The 21,312-nt window shown below is 44.2% G+C and overlaps 2 protein-coding genes across 28 annotated transcripts in view; both read left to right on the forward strand.

Annotated features, from left to right (window-relative positions):
* Positions 1-4,750, forward strand: part of TNNT3 (troponin T3, fast skeletal type) — a 43,214-nt gene extending 38,464 nt beyond the window's left edge. For 24 of the 27 annotated variants that reach the window (XM_083425408.1, XM_083425399.1, XM_083425411.1 and 21 more), the window contains 2 exons: positions 1,684-1,724; positions 4,360-4,750. In XM_083425408.1, coding sequence (XP_083281534.1) covers positions 1,684-1,724; positions 4,360-4,457 — 139 coding nt within the window. In that variant the 3' untranslated portion in view covers positions 4,458-4,750. The remainder of the gene's footprint in view (positions 1-1,683; positions 1,725-4,359) is intronic. The other 3 variants (XM_083425405.1, XM_083425404.1, XM_083425406.1) reach the window with 1 other exon arrangement.
* Positions 4,751-7,762: 3,012 nt separating this feature from the next.
* Positions 7,763-18,655, forward strand: MRPL23 (mitochondrial ribosomal protein L23). Its single transcript, XM_083425827.1, has 5 exons — positions 7,763-7,869; positions 8,623-8,745; positions 10,476-10,558; positions 12,099-12,172; positions 18,106-18,655. The coding sequence occupies exons 1-5, from the start codon at positions 7,853-7,855 to the stop codon at positions 18,268-18,270; spliced, it is 462 nt and encodes a 153-aa protein (XP_083281953.1). The 5' UTR covers positions 7,763-7,852; the 3' UTR covers positions 18,271-18,655.
* Positions 18,656-21,312: the final 2,657 nt, after the last annotated feature.

Raw genomic sequence — 21,312 nt, forward strand, 5'->3', positions numbered from 1 at the left:
GCAAAGTAAGTATACCCGGTGGCCAAGTTTTTCCTTTTTATGTCGTTCCGTTGCTTCTGGTGTTAGAGTCTCTTTGCTTCTGCTTGCCATGGAAATCCAAGATGGTGAAAAACAAAATCCAAAATGGTGGACAAGGATGAAACGTGAACTCTTGCATTGGTTTAAAGGGTGTTTCAAAGGACAAGAAATAATATTGCTGGGTGACCTATTCAAGGACTCCTGAGAATAATATAAATATGGCTAATGAAGAATTTTAACTATGCTGAATTTGCCAGGGTCTAATAGGACAATTGTATTGTTTTCTCACCTTATTTCTTAGGGGCTGAGGAACCTATGCCACATGGCAACCAGAGTAACTGGAATTATAGGAAAGGCTCATTAACCAAGCACACAATTAATTATAAAGATTTTTTTTCCCTGACTTCTGTCACAACTCAAAACACAACACCCCTCCAATAAAAAAGGAGACAACCACAGAAATTATCAGAGCCTGGGAGCTGATTTCAAATGTCTGTGGTTTATGCCTACTTCTGATATTTCCTTCCTTTACCCTTTGGGAGCTCTTACTTTGGCTAACAATGTGGAGCATAGCATCAAGTGGATTATTTGATGACAAGTAGTGCATTTGGTTTGGATGCAGAGGACTCACATTTGTTTGTGGACATTTCTGTGGGACACCCTCACATGTGGCAGAGGAGCATAATAGCCTTTCTCTGTGCATTGGCTTCTTTCCATGTTGTAGCACAGTAATGTTTGGAGCCAATCATATGTTCCATGATATGTCCCAGCCATTGCCTTTCTTACCATGTGGAAGCAGTGGTGCTGCTGCTGTGGTAACATGAAGGGGATGTCACAGTCTTGGTTATGTAGCAGGTGGCTCCCTACAATTGACATTGGCAGTTTTTATCATTTCATTTATGCACAGGAAAACTTCCATTGCCATAAGCTTATGGGAGCACCTTAGTTTCTCCTCCCTCCTTTTAAAGGTTCCTTTGAGTCCCTTAGGGTGGAGGCTGATGTGGGCTTTGTGCTTCCAATGTGGCAGCTCCCAGGAGAAGCGTCAGAGTTAAGCTGAGCAAACTGAACTGGTTAAACTTCCAGCTTTGGAGTCCGTCCATTTCCAGCTCCTCTTCAACACAGGTCATTCTCTGTGTTCCAAATCAATGTTTGCTAACTGGCTGGTAAATCTCCAGCAATGTTTATGGGCTGGGGAAGAGGCTGCAACTGAACTGTGAAGATGAGCAGGGGGAAAGGGGATGACATAACGCATACATAGACAGCTCACTTCAGGAGCAGCATCATAATGCCTGTATTAAAATAAAAGCTTTCAAACTCTCCAGAGTTCCCAAGAAAGGTCATTTTTGATCTTCCTGTTCTTGTTTTCTTGCCACGATTTGACCAGCCATAATGTAGTCAGGTTCCTTGAAATAAACCTGGATAAACACTTTAACAGCATTTCTTGCTCACTGGGGTGCCGTTATAAACATTTAACAACTTTCCTGGTAAGTTTACTGCCGGTTAGCAATGTCTTTGTCTCTCAGCTTTTCACCCCAAAGGGAAGTCTTTAGGATCCCACCCTATCTACATGCAGCAGCCCTGCTGCCAGGTAACAACCACCCACCTTCCCTCCACTATGGGAAGTGAGATCACTTTTAAAAACCTCGTCACATATGTTGTTTGCAGATCACCACCCTCAGGAACCGGATTGATCAGGCCCAGAAGCAGTGAGTAACCTCCTTGTCTCCCTCTCCCAGCCCAAAGTACAGAAAAATCCGCTCTCAACGCTTGTCAGCGGTCACTTCAGTCTTGCTGCCCTTCTGTTCTGCTGCGAGGGGGATTGGGGGGGGGGGGGAGAAGCAGGAATGACAAATTCCACCCCTCTCCCTTCCCCATAGTAAAGATTGGCGAAACTGAAGTGAATCTTACCATGCGAAAGAACCCACCCCTTTCCCCGCAATCTCAGCAAAGCTCACCTGGGGCTGTGCTGCAGTCCTTTGTGCTTTCTGATACTGCAAGGAACAGGATGTAATAACACTAATCTCATCCACGTTTGCTGGTACCACATGGACACCATGGGCCACCAACGGGTTCTTTTGAACTGGTCACCTGACCCTTTAAAAATTCCCCTTCCTCCTACCTAATTCAAATCCCTTCCTGCTTGTTTTGTTCCGTGTCTTCTTTGTTGCATGCGTCCACTAAGAAACCAAATGCATCAGAGATAAAGGCCACTGGGAGGGGAAGTTGTCAAAGATTGGGAATGGGTAGTTGGGGAAGAGTGGAAGAAAGGAGCAACTCTGTGCTTGCTTGTTCTTCGTACACAAGTCTATATTGGAACACAGGATGAAGATAGGAAGCGGCCTTACATAGATTCAGGCCATTGGTCCATCAAGCTCAGTATAGTCTACACTGAGGAAAGGAAAACAGCCAAAACGGCATGTCTCCTTATGCAGAATGGAATTAATGACAGATTTTTGTTTGTCTGAAGTCAATCTGTGTCATTCCAAATGATAAAAAACCAAGTATTAAGGGCTGGTGCCACTTGCCTCATGCTGAAGCATCTCATATTAATGAATAAACAATGTCAATTCCTGACAAGGTAAAAAAAGTATCAGCAGCATATTCCATTTGAGTGGACCTGTGTGGTCCAGATTTCAAAGATGAATTGAACTTTAAAATAATTTGCTTTGGATGGTGTGGCATTCTAAAGTAAGAAGTGGCTCTTTATTGTTAAATCAGAACACTTTTTTAAATAAAAGGAATATTTGAAAACTCTGAAGCAAAGTGCTCATGGTTTCATGCTGTATTTCAGTATAAATTAGGACCCAGTGATAATAATGGAAACAGAACAGCCATTGAGATGGATCCAGAAGTTCTTGAGCTGGTCTGAAGCTTTTGCAAAGCAGCACTCCTAACAAGACCTGCTGCAACAATGCAGTGCCATCATCCTCATAAGCCATGTTTGCTATATGGGCAGTTCAGGCGGAGATGTCAGCGATAGGATGCCAGTCTCTATTGTCTGAGAAAGCACTTGGCAGCCCCTTGTCTCTCATGCATAAGGTTTAATTTCAGAATAGAGTGTCCACCTGCATTAACTGCCAGGTAAAGTATGCACTCTGTCTTCTCTGTGTGTATATGCATGTATGTCACTGTGGCAGATCCTCCCATAGGTGAACCTACTGCTGAACAAATCCACTGGTCTTGGTAGAAGCCATGTAAGCATTCAAAAGATACTCCTTGTTGCTGTTGCATCTGAATACCTTCCATGGATAAGTCAGTACTGGAAGTTTCCTAAGGAACCTTTATTCCAGGCAGTCCCTGGCTGCTAATCCAGGGTGGTTTGCTGGGCAACTTGCAGTACCATCCAGCTATAAATAGTGTGCAAACTGTCCAGTAACTTCAGGAAGGAGCCTTATCAGGATGTGCATGGGAAGGTCAGGAGTAAGCAATGAACAAGCATTGCAAGAGGGATCTGCTGTTGCCACAGTGCGGAGACTCTAACACTAGACTAACTCACTCACCTGGAACTAGACCTAGCTCATGGCAGAAAGGTAAGTGCTGTGCATGTTTCGGGTGCTGTTTTATCTGCTTGCAAAATAAAGGAATTTGGAAATCATTTGAACCACCACAGGAGAACTCCGGGACTATCTCCTTGTTTCCTGGATGGGCGGGGGGGGGGGGGGGGAGGAGAGAATAGGTGATTAGTTCCAGTAAAGTTTAAAGGCATTTGTGCAATTCTGAAGTATTTTTGTGAACAGCCATTGTTCATCAAATAAGTAGTAAGCATGATGCACCGTTTCAATCCATTTCTGCACATTGTTACCATTAATGCTTTAAGTCAAGAATGGGTAACTTCTGCATTCCCGGGGACCACTTTTTTTGCGACACAGTGGTCCAGGAGCTGGAAGTGTATTTTACTGTCAGCATTGCCCTTTCATAAGTCCCCTGGCTACATAATAAACCTGGCACTACCTAGCTAAAAGGGCTTTACAGCTGTGGGCTACATGTGCTTAGCAATGTATGAAATCCAGAGTGATGCAATGCAATTTTCATTTCTGGAAAATCTGAAACTGGGGGCCTGTTGTCACTTTTTTTTTTACCACATGAGGTGAGGTAAATTTGCTTCTGAGGCCAGCTCATACCCATAGAAGGTCAACTGGCCACCCCTTTTTTCAATGCTAAAACGTAACAACCTGGAACTGTGTTTCATGCACTTTAATGCTGATGCACCCAGTTAAAGGGACATTGGATCAGGCCTGTTCTGGTGACGAGAAATGTTGAGCGACTCGCCCACCGAAGGGTTGGTAAAGGATGTGTCTGTGGCTGGCGCACTGACGTGTTTTTCTCGTATCTGTATTACAGCAGCAAGAAGGCCGGAGCCAAGGGCAAAGTTGGAGGGCGCTGGAAGTAAAGTTCCGGAAGGTGCCTGCAGGCAGAATCTTCAGCGGTGGCATGGCTAAAGATCGCTGGCCTCCCCTTTCCTCTTTAAACACAAATTCCGTTCCCTCGCCTGAGCAAAACCATAGTTGCAACATCAGCCTGGATTGCCTACTGCTTATTTCAAGGGCTCCCACATCTTCCAGAGCCAGTGCCCTGGAACGGAGATGACTCCCTGCTGACACCTCCTACGACCTGCTGTGTGTGTCCTTTTATTTTCCCAATCCCAGCCCTACACTGACTGCCCAGTAGATTGCAGTGTATGAATCACTTGGTTTTGTAAATAAAGTGTGACCGATAATGTACTTCAGCCATACACTCCTGACTAGCGTCTTCATTTTCTTCTATTCTGTGATTGTCTTAGAATGCATCCCCCCCCCAACCGCCCTCTCCTGGGAGCAGAATGTTTAGTGGCCCAGACGGCTGGTAGAATTTAGCCACAGACCATGACATGTGTGCCGATTTACACCCAGCAAAGGCTACAACAGCAGTGGGGAACCTGAGGCCTTCCAGATGTTTCTGGACTCCACAACACTGCCAGGCTCAACAAGTGAGGCTAGGGATGATGGAAGTTGTAGTCAAACATCTGGAGGTATCACAGTATAAGTCATACTTGAATCCTATGCATATTTACTTAGAAGTAACTCCACTGAGTTTTCTTAGCTATCCACTATGACTACTCTTCTTAAATCCCTGTTAACTTTGTTGCATTGAGCCTCTAGGACAGGGATGGGGAACCTGTGGCCTTTCAGATGTTGCTGGACCCAACTCCCACCATGTCTGGTCACCGGACATGCTGACTTGAGGGCTCACCCACATTTCCATTTTTCCTGTGATTTATAGGCAAGGATCCAAAATGTTTTTCTTTTGTCCAGGAAACTCCACATTTACAGCTGAATTGGAACTAATGTCACTCTGCAGAAAACCTGACTGATATTCTCCCCCCCCCCCCAATTCAGCAGTAAGCAGGGGGTTTTCCTAGGGGAAATGGTGGGCCAAAAGATGGACCTGCCTAGAAATCACATGACAAGCAGATGTGTGGATGATCCCCGTGTCTCATGGGAGCTCATGACCAATAAAATCTGAAGGGCCATAGGATCTCCCGCACTTGCGGTAGAAGAAATGGGGAGAGGTATGCTGAGGGTTGCAGCTCCTCTTAACATGATTTGCTATCCCATACACTGCTTCCTTCACTTTACCCCTGCAGAACTACTTGCCAATAAAGGAAAGGTAATTATTTGTTTACTAGCAGCCTCATATCTAGTGTAGCTCAGGAATTCTAGAGACAAGGGCGGAGGGGAACCAGTGAATTTTGAAATCTGTGTTTCAAATCAGTGCAATTTTGAAAAGTTCAGTCTGCCATTTTGACTCAAAGTAGTGCCCAGTTGTATCCAAACATAGACGAAAACTGGTCCTTGAAATCTCAAACCATCAGGCAAAAATTTAGAATATTGTAAGAGGTGTCCAAAGGTATCACAAACAAACAACGTTCCAAAATATAAAGCAGAGGTGGCTGGCTGGAAAGATGGAACCACAAAAAAGTCATTCCTTTTTCAATACCCTCAGTCACATTCACAGACAAGAACTACACAGCATCGGATTCAGCCAGCAGGACCCCACTGGTGTGCCTTAACTAGTTGTTTTGCACACCTGGAAAATAGGAATTTCCTCCAGGCTGCAGCACCACACAAATGCTGTACAATAAGACGACCACTAGAGATAAGTTGGGCTCTGCACTCTCCTGACCTGCAAGATTTGAATGAAAACCATATGGACAAGTCCTTTTCCAGAATGTGGCCATAGGGTGAGGGAGCTCTGGCCTTTAAAGTTCAACATGCAAAGCATGTTGTCAAGGATCTTTGGGAATGGCCATGAAAATACATTCAGTTTTGGCTCTGCTAAATAAACAAATAAAGGTTGGCCATTCTGCTTGATCATAGCAAGGCATCAAGAGAGCTTTCCCCCCTTCCTAAATAGCTTGGAGACATCACTATTTGCTGAATCCACTGATTTTCCAAATAGCCACAAGAACAGGTTGAGATAGGGCACTTCTGACTAAATTGTCCGCAGGCTTCACTGCCTTGCCGTGTCCGTAAACTGAGCATGTGAATAGGAATGCACTCAGCTGATTGCTTTAGCTGCACAGTGTTCTCTAAACAAAGCTGAATGTTGGAAGGTTCAGGACACCTAAGGCAAAGTTTCTCTTCACAGAGCACATAATTAAAATATGCAACTCATTGCCACAGGAGGCAGGGACCGCCACCAACTTGGGTGGCTTTAAAAGAGGACTCCTCAAACTCACAGAGGACAATGGCTATGAACCACGATGGAGATGCTCTGCCCGTCTCATGTGCCTATAAGGAACCGGGGAGTTCCACTGATTCTGGCATATTTACAAGCCTCTCCCACCTGTCACCATCTTGGATCCACTTATCATGCAGTATCTCAAGGGGGCTAATAAGGAACCTGCGAAGTAGGTCAGCATCACTTCTCTCAAATGAACCCCAAAGCGGACCAATTCCAGTGGAAGATGCACAAAAGGTGACCCTTCACCTCCTTCCTTTCCGTAGCTCTGTCGCCGCGTCAAATGAGTGCAGCGAGCCTATCAGCCCTGCAGGGGGCGATAGAGTGACTTTCTAATTTAAATCCTCCGCGCATAGAAAGAGGGGCTTAATCGGAGGGAGTCCATAGAGATAGAAAATGAACTTTGTGACACGCAACGTTCATTTTCGCATTCCAGTTGAATGCAGCCGTACGCGCAATACAATATGTAGGATCCCTTCTACTTCCAAATCTCTATGGTGCCGTGTGCGGTTTCTTTGAATGAGGAGCGTTCCTGTCATTTCACTGAGACTAACAGGGAACGAGAGCAAAGATGAGCTGCTCGTATCCGCAGATTTAAATTTAAATTTCGACGCCCATAAGCAATCAAACTTCTGGGTCCCTTCTGAGAAGTGGGCTCTGCTCGCAGAAAATGACAGGACCCCCCCCCCCCGTTTTTTAACGTCACTGAAATGAGGCAGCGCGTCTCTCCCAATAGTTTTTAGATATGCCAAACGCAATGCAGCTGCATGGGGCTGAGCATTGGTTTGGGGCTGGTAGTGCAGCCCAATACGAAGACTCGTACGTGCCTGCTCCGGGGTAACCCCATGGGAACAGAGTCCAAGGCCGAAAAGGGATCTGAACCAGGCTGGCTTTTGCTGCAACCGGAGGAATGTCTAGTACTGAGGCTGGAAACCCCCGCGCCTGCAGCAGGGGGAGGGGAACAAAGGGGGCTAAAGGAGCCAACATTCACCCCGGACAACAGCCATCATCGCCGCTCTATAAGTTCCTACGTCTGTGCGCTCCCCTCTCGTAGCAGGATGTGCCCGCCCCTTCCGGGGCAGTCGGAGAGCGTCGGAGCAGGAGGTCGGGAATCATGGCCCGGCGAATTCTGTAAGTGGCCGGTAGCGCGAGGGAAAGAGTTTCCCTCTGGCTCCGCTTCTGCGCCCCGTGCCGGGTGCGACTCTGGCGGCGGCGGCGGCTCACGCTTCTTTTGAAAGGGCTGCCGGGCTTAGCGAGGACCTCGCAGCCGTGGTGGCGCAGCCCGGAAGGCGCTGCCCCTGCTGACCTCCGGCGGGCGGGAGGCTCCGCGGGTCGAGTCCCAAGCGCGGCTCCTTCATAAACGCCACGGAAAGCGAAGCGGGGCAGGCAGAGGCAGGCAGGGAGGGAGGCCCGCAATAAAGCCTGCACTGCAGGGGGTTGGACTAGATGACCCTCGGTCCCTTCCAGCTCTACAGTTCTAGGAACTCCCGCCATACCTGGCCACGCTGATGGGAGTTGCCCAAGGAATTTCTGTCACTGTGCTCTACTGTTTGGAGGTCATCAAATAGAAAATCCAGTTATATGATTAGAATTAAGCGAATGCAGGCTTTTTGCTGTGTATGAATGGTCGTCTTTGTTTAGTTGGAGTTGCTTGGAATAGAATAAATTCATTTAGATCACCTTTCCTTAAGAGATAGATGTATAAAGAAAAAGAAGCAGCTTGTTCTTTAAAACTAAGGTTTCATAGCAGATTTATTCTTTTTATTTATAGCTTGATGGAGAGTTTATGATTCCCACTTCCTGGGAATAAATGTACTTGAAATAATATGTATAAGAATTGCAGTCCCCCCCCCCAATGGAATTATTTATTGCTTCCGTCTATAGATATCCCCTGTACCAGTATGGAAATCCTCAAACAAGGGTTTTCCGGACAGATTACTTCTTGACAATGGTGAGGCCTGGTGTCCCGCAGCCAGAAGACACTGTGCAATTCCGCATCCCCATGGAGTAAGTACATACAAGTAAAGGAACGTCTGCTTATCAGGTTAAAATGGAACACTTCAAGAAGACATCTCCCCAGAATGTTGCAAATAAGGCTTAGAATCATAGAAAGGACCCAAGGGTCATCTAGTCCAACCCCTGCAATGCAGGATACTCAGTTGAAGTGTCCATGACAGATGGCCACCCAACCTCTGCTTAAAAACCTTCAAGGAAGGAGAGTCCACCACCTCTTGTGGGAGTCTGTTCCATTGCTGAACAGCTCTTAGTGCCAGAAAGTTTTTCCGAATGTTTAGTCGGAATTTCCTTTCTTGTAACTTGAATCCATTGCCTTGAGTCCTATCCTTCAGAGCAGGAGAAAACAAGCATGCTCCCCCTTCCATGTGACAGCCCTTTAGATATTTGAAGATGTCTATCATATCTCCTCTCAGTCTCCTTTTTTCCAGGCTAAGCATAGCTAACTCCTTCAAGCACTCCTCATAAGGTTTAGTTTCCAGACCCTTGATCATCTTGGTTGCCTTCCTCTGGATACATTCCAACTTGTCAACATCCTTCTTAAATCGTGGTGCCCCAAATTCAAGACAGTATTCCAGGTGTGGTCTGACCAAGGCAGAATAGAGTGGTACTGTTAATTCCCTTGATCTGGATACTATCCAGTGGTGGCCTTCCAAACAGGTTTAAATGTCTGGGCTCTCTTCAAGCACAGCTTCACATAGATCTGATTTGTATGTCACATTATTCCAAACTATGACATAATGGGATTTTGTGGGATCCTGGGGACTGCTTTGTTCCTCCCTAGTTCTCCCACTGGGCTTGGCTGAGTTGAGCTTAGCCTTTGCTGTCTGAGCCCAGGTCATGAGTTAGCTCTCCAGGACAAGCAGTGAGCCATAAACCATGGACATACCTTGATTACAGCTCACAATTAGTCTGGTGAAAGCTAAATTATGAGCCTGGCTTTGGAGAGCATGCTAACCCAAGCCATGGTTTATCTCAGTACAGCAACAGAATAACTGTGGAAGAGCAATGCAGCCATGATCTCCTCACACAGAGCCTGTACATTTGTGTGTTCATTGTCAAGCAATGGTTAGGCTTAGTTGATGTGCGAACCAAAACAAAGAATGCATTTCAGTCATCTAGCCTGGAGGTGACAAGTGCATAGGTTGGTTTCTCCAGGAAAAGACCTAACAGCTACTCCTGGGTGACTAGAACCCACAGCCAACAGTAGCTCTATTGTGTCTGGGTTAAGCTCCAGGTTTTTTTTTTCACTCTTGATTTGTGTTAATAAAATTCATCTCTTGCACCCCCTGCCAAATATATTTCTCCCAAAGACATAGATTGTTATGTAGCTATCTTAGGTAAAGGTAAAGGGAACCCTGACCATTAGGTCCAGTCGTGACCGACTCTGGGGTTGCGCATTCATCTCACTCTACAGGCCGAGGGAGCCAGCATTTGGCCGCAGACAGCTTCCGGGTCATGTGGCCAGCATGACTAAGCCACTTCTGGCGAACCAGAGCAGCACACGAAAATGCCGTTTACCTTCCCGCCGGAGCGGTCCCTATTTACCTACTTGCACATGACGTGCTTTCAAACTGCTAGGTGGGCAGGAGCAGGGGCCGAGCAACGGGAGCTCACCCCGTCACGGGGATTTGAACCGCTGATCTTCTGATCTTACCATTTTTAAAAAATATATATGCTAGAAGTGTTTCTTTCTGTGTTGTAATTGTTTGCATTTGGTGCAGAATGACAAGAGTGGAATTGAAGGATTACCTTGAAAGTATATATAAAGTGCCTGTGGCTGCTATAAGAACCAGGATACAGCATGGTGAGTCTTCTGTATACATTTGGAGGGCATTTGGAGTTCTGTTTTCCAACAGAACTCTTTCAGTTTATTCCTCCCTCCCTCCCCCAATTAATTCTCTCTTATTTGGAAAGGCAGTTGTTCGCTATTGATTATTGATGCCCAATACAACAAGATTATATTTCTTTCTAATTGAAACAGTTCCTGTATTGATGTTGTTGTCATCTCTGTCTTCTTATTCCTGGGAGGATCACATGTTGATTACACTCTATCCTTAATGATTCATATATAATCCTTAGAATTTACTAATTATCCAGACATCCTCTGGGGGGATTGTGGTCAAAGCTAAAAATTTGGGAAAGGTGGCCCTGAAACAAATGAGTGTTCAGGTCCATCTTCATAAAGTTCAAAGGCATAAACCAAACTCAATTTTGGACAAGGAAACACAATGGAAAATGTGTTTGCATTTGTCCAAAATTGATTTTTGCCACCTATCCCAGGACTTAGGAATGTTATGGTCTGAAGGCCCACCATCTTGCTGAAGCTGAGCAGGTCTGCATCTGACCAGTACTTGTGTGCGAGACTCCTTCAGAACCACACACCTGCTGCAGTGAGCTCCGTGGCAGAAGAAAGGCAGGAAATCTAAATGGAAGAAAATGCAGTCCTCACATTCAATCCAGCCCCTTTGTAAGAAAGTCTGGAATATGGTTTTCCTTCAAGAATATCGTTGGTATAGTAGAGAGCAGTAGAGACTCAGGATTGCAAGACTGGTTAGGAAAGTAAATCTTTTTAGATAATAAGCTTCAAATTTATAAGAGAGAGAAAATAAACATAAAAAGGAGATGGATAAGTAAAGGGGGAAAATGTGAGGTTTGCTAAAGCACCCTTAGCCAAATAAATGAGACAAACTGCGCTGAACTTTCTAACCATGCTGAGTGCTTTATTGTCAGTGAGCACAGTCCACGGGGAGTTTGATTTCTATGAACTTTCCATCCTCCTTATAGAATCCTAAACCACTGGAAACTAGTACGTGTGCATGAGGAGAGAGAATGGTGGGGGTTGAGGAAATATAATGAATGTGTTGAGATTTAGCTCAGACTGTTCCAAATGTGTATATTTTCTGGGTTCTGTATTAATTGTAAATACTTACATCATTTTAGAAACAGAAATGACACTTTCTGCTGTGCATAGATAATGCTAAAGATGGCAGGTCAGGCTGAGGAACTTGAACTGTGCCAATGTGGATGCTGCTCTTAGTTCAGTAAAAAGTTTCTCTCTTGTACCGTGACATAATATGTGGATTTTTAAAAAATATGTACTGATGCTTTACATTAATTATCTTTGTGTGTTGCTATGACCTACAGTTCATGCAGCTAAATAGAAAGTTGATTACAGTGTAAAACAGCATTATGGGCAGTAAAGCTACATCTTTGGCACTGGTGAGACTACAAAACTCATTTCCCCCAAAGATCAGAACCGACTCTAATTGAAAGAAACATTTATTAGGGAATGGAGGAATTGCTAGTTTGTGGAAAGTGAAGTGAAGCCTTCATCTGCTTAACAGGTTCAATGAAGCAGAGGGATCACAGAAATCGACGAATCAAGAAGCCTGATTACAAAGTTGCTTATGTACAGCTGGTGAGTAAATGCATTTCTCAAGTCGCTGGGCCCAAACATTCTAAATCTTAAAAATCGTTAAAGTTAATGCAATTTAGGCAGATCTGCATAATGTTCCTTCATTTACACAGTGTAGCTTTTGGGAGATTCTCTTTTTTTCAGTTGCCTGTTTTGATTTGATGTATTTCCCTTTTAAGAACTAATAGTATTATTATCATTATTTACTTTTTATTAAAGATTTTATTGGGTTAGAAAAATACGTGCACTGTCTCTATTTTCAGGTCACATAGTCTTTTCTACAAATCAGATACATTCAATGTGAGGCATTAATGTTGTACACGCTATAAGGTTTCGGGGGGAGGGGGGGTAGACTTACATTCTTTTACTTAGTGTATATGTGGGGGTTTTGTATCATTGTCACTTGGGTAGGTTCTCATTAATTTTTATTTATTGACATATTTATCTCACATTCTTGAGGGGAGAGGCTGGGCCAGGATGTTACGGTTCTGAGGGCTACAAGAAGGTGACTGAGAAATTGTTTAAAGTGCTTTTATCGGCAGTGTTCACTGTTTTCTTAGTGCAGCAGTTCATGGACTCAGAATGTTGACTCTGTGATGCTAATGGCATGTCCATTCTGCTAGTTTCACAACTGGATTCTCACTTTTTTTGCAGCAGCTGAAGAACACACATTTGAACAGGACAGCTGTAAAGTGAAATCGTTTAATCTTACTGGCAATATTAGTAGCCATTCTCTTTTAATTTTTGGTATCCTCAGCATGTAGCCAAAAATTGTGTTTGCTCCTCTCCCAGCTCAGGAACTGGAGGGGTTTCATATGCCATGCTGCATTGGACTTCATGGATCAAAGTCTTGCTGTTTTGGACCTGTGAAGCTCAGGGAGGCTGCGGAGATCAGCTCCTCCTGCTCCTTTCAGGCTTGAGAGAAGGTCGGGGAGCCTTGCTGAACTTCACAGGTGCTCTTTTGACGCAGACAGACTTTGATGCAGACAGGTTTGTGTGTGTGTATCTTCACTCCTTCTGTGCCCTGCGCACTCTTTGTATCTTTTGGCTCCCTGATAATTAACGATTGCATCTTAATGAGTTGCTGATCTGTGAGATGACTCTTCATTCTTTCTATTTTAAGCCACCTTTAGTTAACATTTTCAGAGACAAATGGAGAAGCTCTTCTTCAGCCTTAACGGGTTTGTCCTTATCTGTGCAGAGTTTCTAGGTTGACCTTAATCTTGCTCTCAACAATGACTCACCTTCAGTTCCTCATGACTGGGAAGTCTTTGAACCAATAGTCATATTTTTTTAAAACCCACTTCTCATTAGTTTTTAATTAGTGGCTAATCCTGTAGGGCTCCTGTTATGTTTTTCTTGCTTAGTTGTGCGTAACTCAGTATTACATTAGAAATAATATTACTCATGAATGACGTAGGAGGAAAAACATTGCTAAGGCCTGATTTATATGACTTGAGGATAGCATATGGCTTTTCAAATGGATGCATTTGAGGTGGTGGCCATCGTAAATCAGGTACCTCCCCTAGGCTCTGTTTGCAAAGGTGAGCTAGGATGCTCTAGCTTCCTGCCTTGGTTCGTGATGTGGTATCATTTTCACAAAGAGCTGGTCCAGGATGAAACAGACAAGAAGGGAGTCCTTGGTCATTCCGAGGTTCTTTTCCGCCCTCCTTCCTTTGCTTCAAACCTGCTTCACCCCTTGATTGGTGTAAACAAGTCCAAGACTCAAACAAGTTCACGTTTCTTAGACGTTCCGGGTAATCCTTTAAGAAAGCCATCTGTTTTGGAAGGTTTTCATGTTTGCCTCCTGAAAGAGTCAGTAGGTGGCAGCATTATTCTTCCCTGTATTCTTTGTCTTTGGTTGCTGGCATTCTTACGCATCTGAGAAATATTGTTTTGTCTTGAAGGCACCAGTTACGTTTCCCTACTCTGGAAGTCATCAGCTTCTAGTTTCCAGGGCAACTTATGCAATATAATATGCACACATTAATCATTGCATTTCAAGTGTTGGAAGATGAAAACCCTGATGTGTTAGACATCATATAACACATAGCCGTACGGGCGAGAGTAGAGAATTGACTCGCATGCACAAGGACCAGGTTGTCTGGAAGATTGAGAACTCTTTCCCCCCCCCCACACACACCGAACTTGGCAAGTGAATAGTTCAGCGCAGGTGGTATTTGTCTCCCACTGCAAATGACCTCAAATTAGTGCTTGTGGTCAATATCACCTTCAGGAGTTTCAGTCTGTTCTTGGTGTGCTCTCTCCCTTCTTCCCGAGGAGAAAACGTTTTGTAGCCTTGATTATGATGCAGAACTAATGATTGCCTTTTATGCTTCAAAAACTAGAACCAGGTTATATATCAAAATGGAAACTGCTTCTGTGCCTGGAGAACCTCAGCTGCTCTCTGCCCTTCTTCCCTCGCCTCCTGCTGTTAGTGAGGTTTAGGCATGCAAGATCTGCGGGTGCATTTACCAGGTTAGCTGATGCCAAATCACCTGAGAAGGGTGTGTGACCTAGTGGCTAGCATAATCGTCTTGGAACCTTCTAAAAACACTGAAGCTTGTTGCTTTGAATAGTTCACGGCTGGCACGCGTGATGTGGTTTGGGGGTCGTGCAAACTATGCCAGCTGTGTTCTTGGTTGTTGTTTTTTTGTAGCCTGCTGGTTCTGTTGCAGAGAGCCACTGTTCATCAAATTACAGTGCAGTCAACAACTTCACCTGGTAGAAAGAGTAAGGCACTTCTTCCCTGTCCCCGGTTTGGATCCTGTTACAGTCATGTATGCCTTCAGAACTTCAAGGCGAGATTTGCGTAAAGGACCATTCATGGAGCTGCCCTTGGATGGCTCTGTGGAAGCTTCAGCTGCTGCAGAACACAGCAGTCCGTCTGACGGGTGTGGGTCTACTATCATAGTAGAACTTCCCGGGTTGGAGCAAAGTGGTTTGTTCGTAAGGTTCATTGCTCCCATAGCTGTAATCCTATCCTAAACAAGACCCATAGCAAGTGTCCATTGACCCTGCTGAGAGATTTTGTCCATGGGTCCTAAACAAATGGTTGTAAATATGGCAGAAGTTCAGATTTGACTTTCAATGAGTAATAAACCACCATCTTTTACACTTGCGGCCTTTGCTATGACAAAAGATATAGGGTTTCTGTATGGATATTTAGCCCTCGGCATGTAGTTATTCCTCTGGATATAGTTGAAGTTACAAAATGGTCAAGTTAAACTAGCTACTGAACATGCACAGTAACTATTTTTCATAAAGCTTTCAGCACTCCGGAATCTGACCAGTGCAAAATTACTGCATGGTATTGTGAGGATTTATAAGGCTTTCAGTTCTGAGAGTTCAATGTAATGTCTTGGCTGTTTCAAATCCTACCTGGCCGCTGGCCAAGATCAGCATTTCTCGGCAAAACAAGAGGTGGAAAGAGCCAACTTGTCTGCACTGACTTCTATTTATTAAAAGGTTCCAGAAACAGATTGACTTCTGCTCAATATTTGATTTTGACCAGCCTTGGAACTGGGAGCACTTTCCCTCGATAGCTGGAAGGGTATTGTCTAGTTCTGCTATCACGTCTGAGCATTGCTCTGTGCCTTCTTACTTGAAACAAATGAAGAGGATGGAAAAGAGATGTAGCATTTCATGGTAACATCTGCCCTGAGCAGCATACTTTCAGCCTCCCAACTCTGTGACTAGGGTTGAGTGTGCAGAAGAAAAGTTCAAGGACTAGCACCTTGGCTCATCCCACAGACCATATCCTTGCCCTTTGAGAACAGAAGGTCCCATGTCTACCATAAGACAAGGCCTCTCAGTTTTCAGCTTGGCAGTAGCCCCAGCCCTGGTATATGTAGAAACATCACTCAATGACGACATTGTGCAGGCAAGGAGAAGGGACAGGTGGCAACCATGCTAATGTTGCTTGGTGACTTTCCAGTGCTGCCCCTGGTGTCTATACTGGAGTTATTTTTGTTGCTTTATTTTGTTTTTCTAGTTTCTTTAGAACTAAGGTGGACAGCAACAGCACACAAGCAAAATGCTCCCAGGTGTTAAAAGCCTTTTCTCTCTCTTTCTTGTCTTGTTTCTGGAAAATGTTCACGCTTGGATTTCAGTAGACCTCCGGAACAGTTATCAAAAATGTTTCTGGGATCTTTCCTAAAGGGCAGAATTAGAGGTGCAGGACAGAGAAATTGCATTTGGCAATGGCATGCAGGGGTGGAAATGGTCTCTTATGTATGTAAGGGTCTGACCTCCTATGTTAGAACTTGGAATGACGTAGTAGTGCTTCTGCTTTGAGTCCTGGATCTCTGTAAATTGGGACCAAGATCTATCACCTGTGCTGTAGGGTGAGAAGCCATAGATGTAGAAAGCTAAAATTGCCTAGTTCCCTTGTGCACACATCCAAAATCATTGGCAAAAGCTCAGTTAGCTTGCAAAGCAAAATTTGATTTGTAGAAATGCAGCAAAAATGCTCATGTCTTCTGAGTTTTATATGCTGTTGATTTCCAAGTTCTTTAGGGGTGGGCTAAAGCTGTGAAGGTATTTTGGAAAGTAGTTTCAAAATAGCCCCAGACAATATTTTTATAACACCTCTTTCTATGCGACGTTATTGTCTGATAGTTTTATTATACCAAGTTCTCTACTTGAATTGAATGGAAAGCTGACAGGGTTGATTTTAATGAGGTTGTCAACACTGCATACACTATGGAAAAATAAAGAGATAATGTCAACGGAATAGAATGCTGTCCTCGAATAATAGGTTCCTGCTGTTAAATAAAAGCGAAAAGGTCAGCTGATGATTGTTTTCCAAATGGGAGACGTTGAGTCTGTGGCAGCGCTCTCTGTGCTGGCATGGACTCTCTTCATTATGGGGAGTGATTGCTGTAAATGTAATCCTACATTTCAGGAATTACATGTATTTCAAGAATCACTTTTTATTTCCTATCGTTACACAGTTTTGTCTAGCATATCATTTTCCTCGGTCTGTTGTGCAGCAGACATGGAGGCACTCAATAGCCATGGTCTGTGCTTTAATGCACGCTCTCTCTCAGACACACACACACACACACACACACACACACTCTTCTGGACCAAAATGCTACCAGACCTAGGGTTGAGAAGATCACTGAAAATCTTCCCTAATTGATCTGCTTCAGTGGTGATTCTGTCTCCACCACTTTTATATCTTAAAGGGGGAAAGTACCCATAAAACTGCTGTTTGCCCCCCAGCAATTTTAACCACATGGAGGTGCATTTGTCTTCTCTTGATACATTAGTCTGGGTGAAAAGAATGAGTTGAAGAATGTTCCGAGGCAACCCAAGACCATCTGCTGGATCAGTGTTGTCACTCACACCTGCTGCAATCGAGAAATGTAATTTTGTAAATGTATACAGTCTTTCAATATGTTCTCTCCAGCAATTGATCTTTTGGCTAGGCAGGAGCATCTTTTGATCTGACCACCTGCTTCCTGAATGGTACCACAAACCCTTGCACCATATTTCCTAAGTCACTGTTTTCTGCATGGACATCTGGGTCATTATTGAACCGGTGCTGGATATTTGCCTGCCTGTTATTTATGTAGTAAGTGGCACTAAGAGAGCCAGTGTGGTGTGGTCATTTGGCACTAAGGCTGAGGTGTCACAGGTTCAAACCTCACTTAACAGTGAAGCACACTGGGTGATTTTAGGCCAACAGAGTGACCAGCCCGTCTTCCAGGGTTGCTGTGAGAATAAAAAAGGGGGAGGGATTTATGCTACCCTCTGCTCTTTGGAGGAAAGGTAAGATAAAATATTCTGCATCTAACTTCCTACAAGCTCTGCTGACTATTTTGGAGGTTGGCAGTAACGTTCTGGACCAGCTGAAACTTCCCACAGCTGTTGAAAGAGTTGTAGCTGCTACCGGAACATGAGATTAAGCATTTGTTTTCTATCTTTAGGCTGCGGGACAAACTTTTCAGTTTCCAGACTTGTTTCCAGAAAAAGAAGAAGTCATTGAGCCCGGCTCTTTTGAAGATACCCAGAAGAAATTTATGGAAGATGAGAGGCAGAGGCAGAAAGGCGACCCCAGGCAAGCAGACGTTCCCAGCTGGTTTGGACTTTGATGGAAGCAGCTTCGAGGGACTCAGACCATTGCACCCAGGATGGGTTCTCATCTTGTACTGTCATTATGTGGACGTCATCCCCACTTCTATAAATCCTTTTGAAAATACACTGCTCATACTCCTTTTGTGCAGCAGGATCATTTCAGCTCATGATGTTTCTTTTTGTGGATGGAACTGCTAACTGCTCTATCCATCCCGAAGGCCTTTTCCATTTAGGCTGTTGCTCTCCCCTTTTCCTGGTCTGAATAGTTTATTTCAATGCTGTTTACTGGCATATAGAAAGGCTGGGACAGCCAATACTGTAACCATGAGGGCCATATGCAAGATTTGGGGTGACCTTTTCTATCTCTGAATTGGCATAAAGAAAAAAATTGTCCAGGAGCAACTTAGCACTAAGTTCCATTTCATGTGACTCAGTGTGGTGCCTTCCATGGTTCTAGATTCAGGTAGGTAGCCGTGTTGATCTGATGCAGTCAAAATAAATTAAAAAATTGTCCAGTAGTACCTTAGAGACCAACTAAGGTGCTACCGGACAATTTTTTAATTTATTACGTCTGCGTCAGACCAACATGGCTACTTACCTGAATCTGAATTGGCAGACAGCCTCATACTTTGGGCACCTCACACTGTTTCAGGGATGACCCTGTTGGGTGTGTGGGATTGATGTGGGCACCATTAATGAGACACTGGCACGATGGCGTATTTGGGAGTGGAGGTATCGCGCAATGTCTTCCTGCAGCCTGAAAGATCGTTCTGAATTTTCAAAACGTGTATATACAAACTGAGCTCCTGACCCAGTAAAAAGCACTGCTTTGCCCACTTAGTTATTGTGTGTGTTGTCTGTGTGTTGGCTTTGTCTATCAGGATTCTCAAGTCATTGCATAAGGCTGCACTTCTCTCCCCGACTTGAATCAGTTACAGTGACTTGGGAAAAGGTTGCCATTTGCCTCGATTCTCGTTTAAAGAATTCTTTGCGCTTTTGTGTATGCTTAGTCCTGCTTTCCATTTTCTTATCTCTTATTTTTCAAGTTTGTTTTTCAGTTTTCAATGAAGATGGCACAACATTAGGCAGCCTGCTCTGTGGAAGCTGAGCTCTGTTGCTTTTTAGGGAAATACTAATTCAGATGTCGTGGTCTGTGGCTGGATATCCCAGAGGCCTATGCTGCTACCTAAACCACCAGTGTGTGCTTCAATAAACATGACCCTTTCCCTTCCCCGGTTCTCTTTAATTCAGCAAAGCCTCCGCCACTGTTTAGTAGGAGGGGAAAACATGCTGGATGTGGCAGACTATGAGCATTTTTCTGTTGTTGAGCTCCAGAGCTGCACTGTGCCCAGCCAAAGGCTGGGGCTTTGTTGACTTACTCGCTGCAATAGACCTAAGCCCTTGTGACTGGTGCACATAGCCTAACCTGGCTTACGGAGGTTGGCTTAGCTTGCATACCTTTCTTTATATCCAGACTCCTTTAGAATCCTGAGTGATCAGTGGGTCAGGCTTGCTTAAGCCTGTGGATGACCCACGTTCCCTTGGGATCTTCCTTTCCCTTTTTGCTAGCCAGCTATGCAATTTTTCCACTGTTACTCAATCAAAAGCAGGAAGCCAAGTTGATAGACCATTGTCTCCCAAGAGGGAATAATATTTGAATCCCAAGGCAAAGCACATTCAGTGCAACATAATAGATGTATAGAAGTCTGAGGGGGACCGTTTCCTACATCTACCAAAGTGTTGGGGTCATTCTTACTCATATCACCTGCTTTTTAATTATAAGCTTAATTCATAAAATTTTCCCCACCAAAATATTGCCTACACACACACACACACATATATATATATGCAGTCGTACCTTGGAAGTGGAATGGAATCTGTTCCAGAAGTCTGTTTGACTTCCAAAACGTTCAAAAACCAAAGCGTGGCTTCAGAAGCCCCGTCGGACGTTTGGCTTCCAAAAATTGTTCGCAAACTGGAACATTCACTTCCAGGTTTGCCGTGTTTGGGAGCCCAAACTAGAAGTAAGCTGTTCAAAAACTAAGGTACGGCTGTGTGTGTGTGTATGCGCGCAGAAGCAATTAATACATTCTTTTCTTTAAGCTGACTTGAGCAAGTTTTCAGCTTAGATATAAGGATGCTCTGTTCATCCTATGATACTTAACCTGGTTTACACAGCTCCTAGTAGGGCATTTCTTCCTGACTCCCTTTTCCACATCAAGACTTTAGGCAAGGAGAAAGCGATTGCCTGGGGATTCAATTGTGCTAAGCTACTTCTGGTAAACTTTGGCTTCCTTTTTGCATAACATTGCTGCTCGACTGAATATGCCCTCGGTACAAAAAAATACCACCAGCAGAAGTTCTTCAGATTTGAAGGTGGAAGGTAGTGGAAAGCTAGGAGATGAACAGGGCACAGAAAGAATTAATCCCCACCCAGTTTTTTCTAGCTACACCCATGGGCTCTACACTGGAGCCTGGATGGCTGGACAGAGGAATTGTTTGGGGATGAGGATATTTATTGAATGTGGTGCCAGCTTGTCCTCTTGTGTAATTCTTCTACAGATGTACAAAACAACACAGAATGTCAAAGCTTGGTGAGTGCTTTGGCTTCTACTCAACTGATCTGCCTGGATGGTAGATTATTGATCTTTGGAGTGGTCTTTGGGAGGCAAAGGGTCATGATTCATGCTTTCTTAACCAGCAACATAGCGAAATCGCCGAATAGTGAAATGGATAAAGTGGACTTTTGTCCACAAAGGCTTATACCATAATAAATGTTAGTCTTTACAATGTCTCCAGCCTTGTGCTTGCTGTTTTAAATTCAAAGTGGGTGATCATTCTGAAGCTATCCCTAGTTTATTTTTTAATAATTTGCTTGCAGGCTGAACTGCTTCATTCCATTCCATCTCTTAATTCTGAAACTCAAGGAGTCAACCCATGAAACTTAGCAGTACAGTCAGGGCAGGTAAAAAAGGTTTTACTGTTTCACTTAGTGAAAAACTAACTTTCGACACTAGCTTCAGTGGGTTTTTCAAAGAGGAGAAGACAACATGTCATGG

Source organism: Podarcis tiliguerta (assembly GCF_965153285.1).
Source record: "Podarcis tiliguerta genome assembly, chromosome: 1".
Lineage (NCBI taxonomy): Eukaryota > Metazoa > Chordata > Lepidosauria > Squamata > Lacertidae > Podarcis > Podarcis tiliguerta.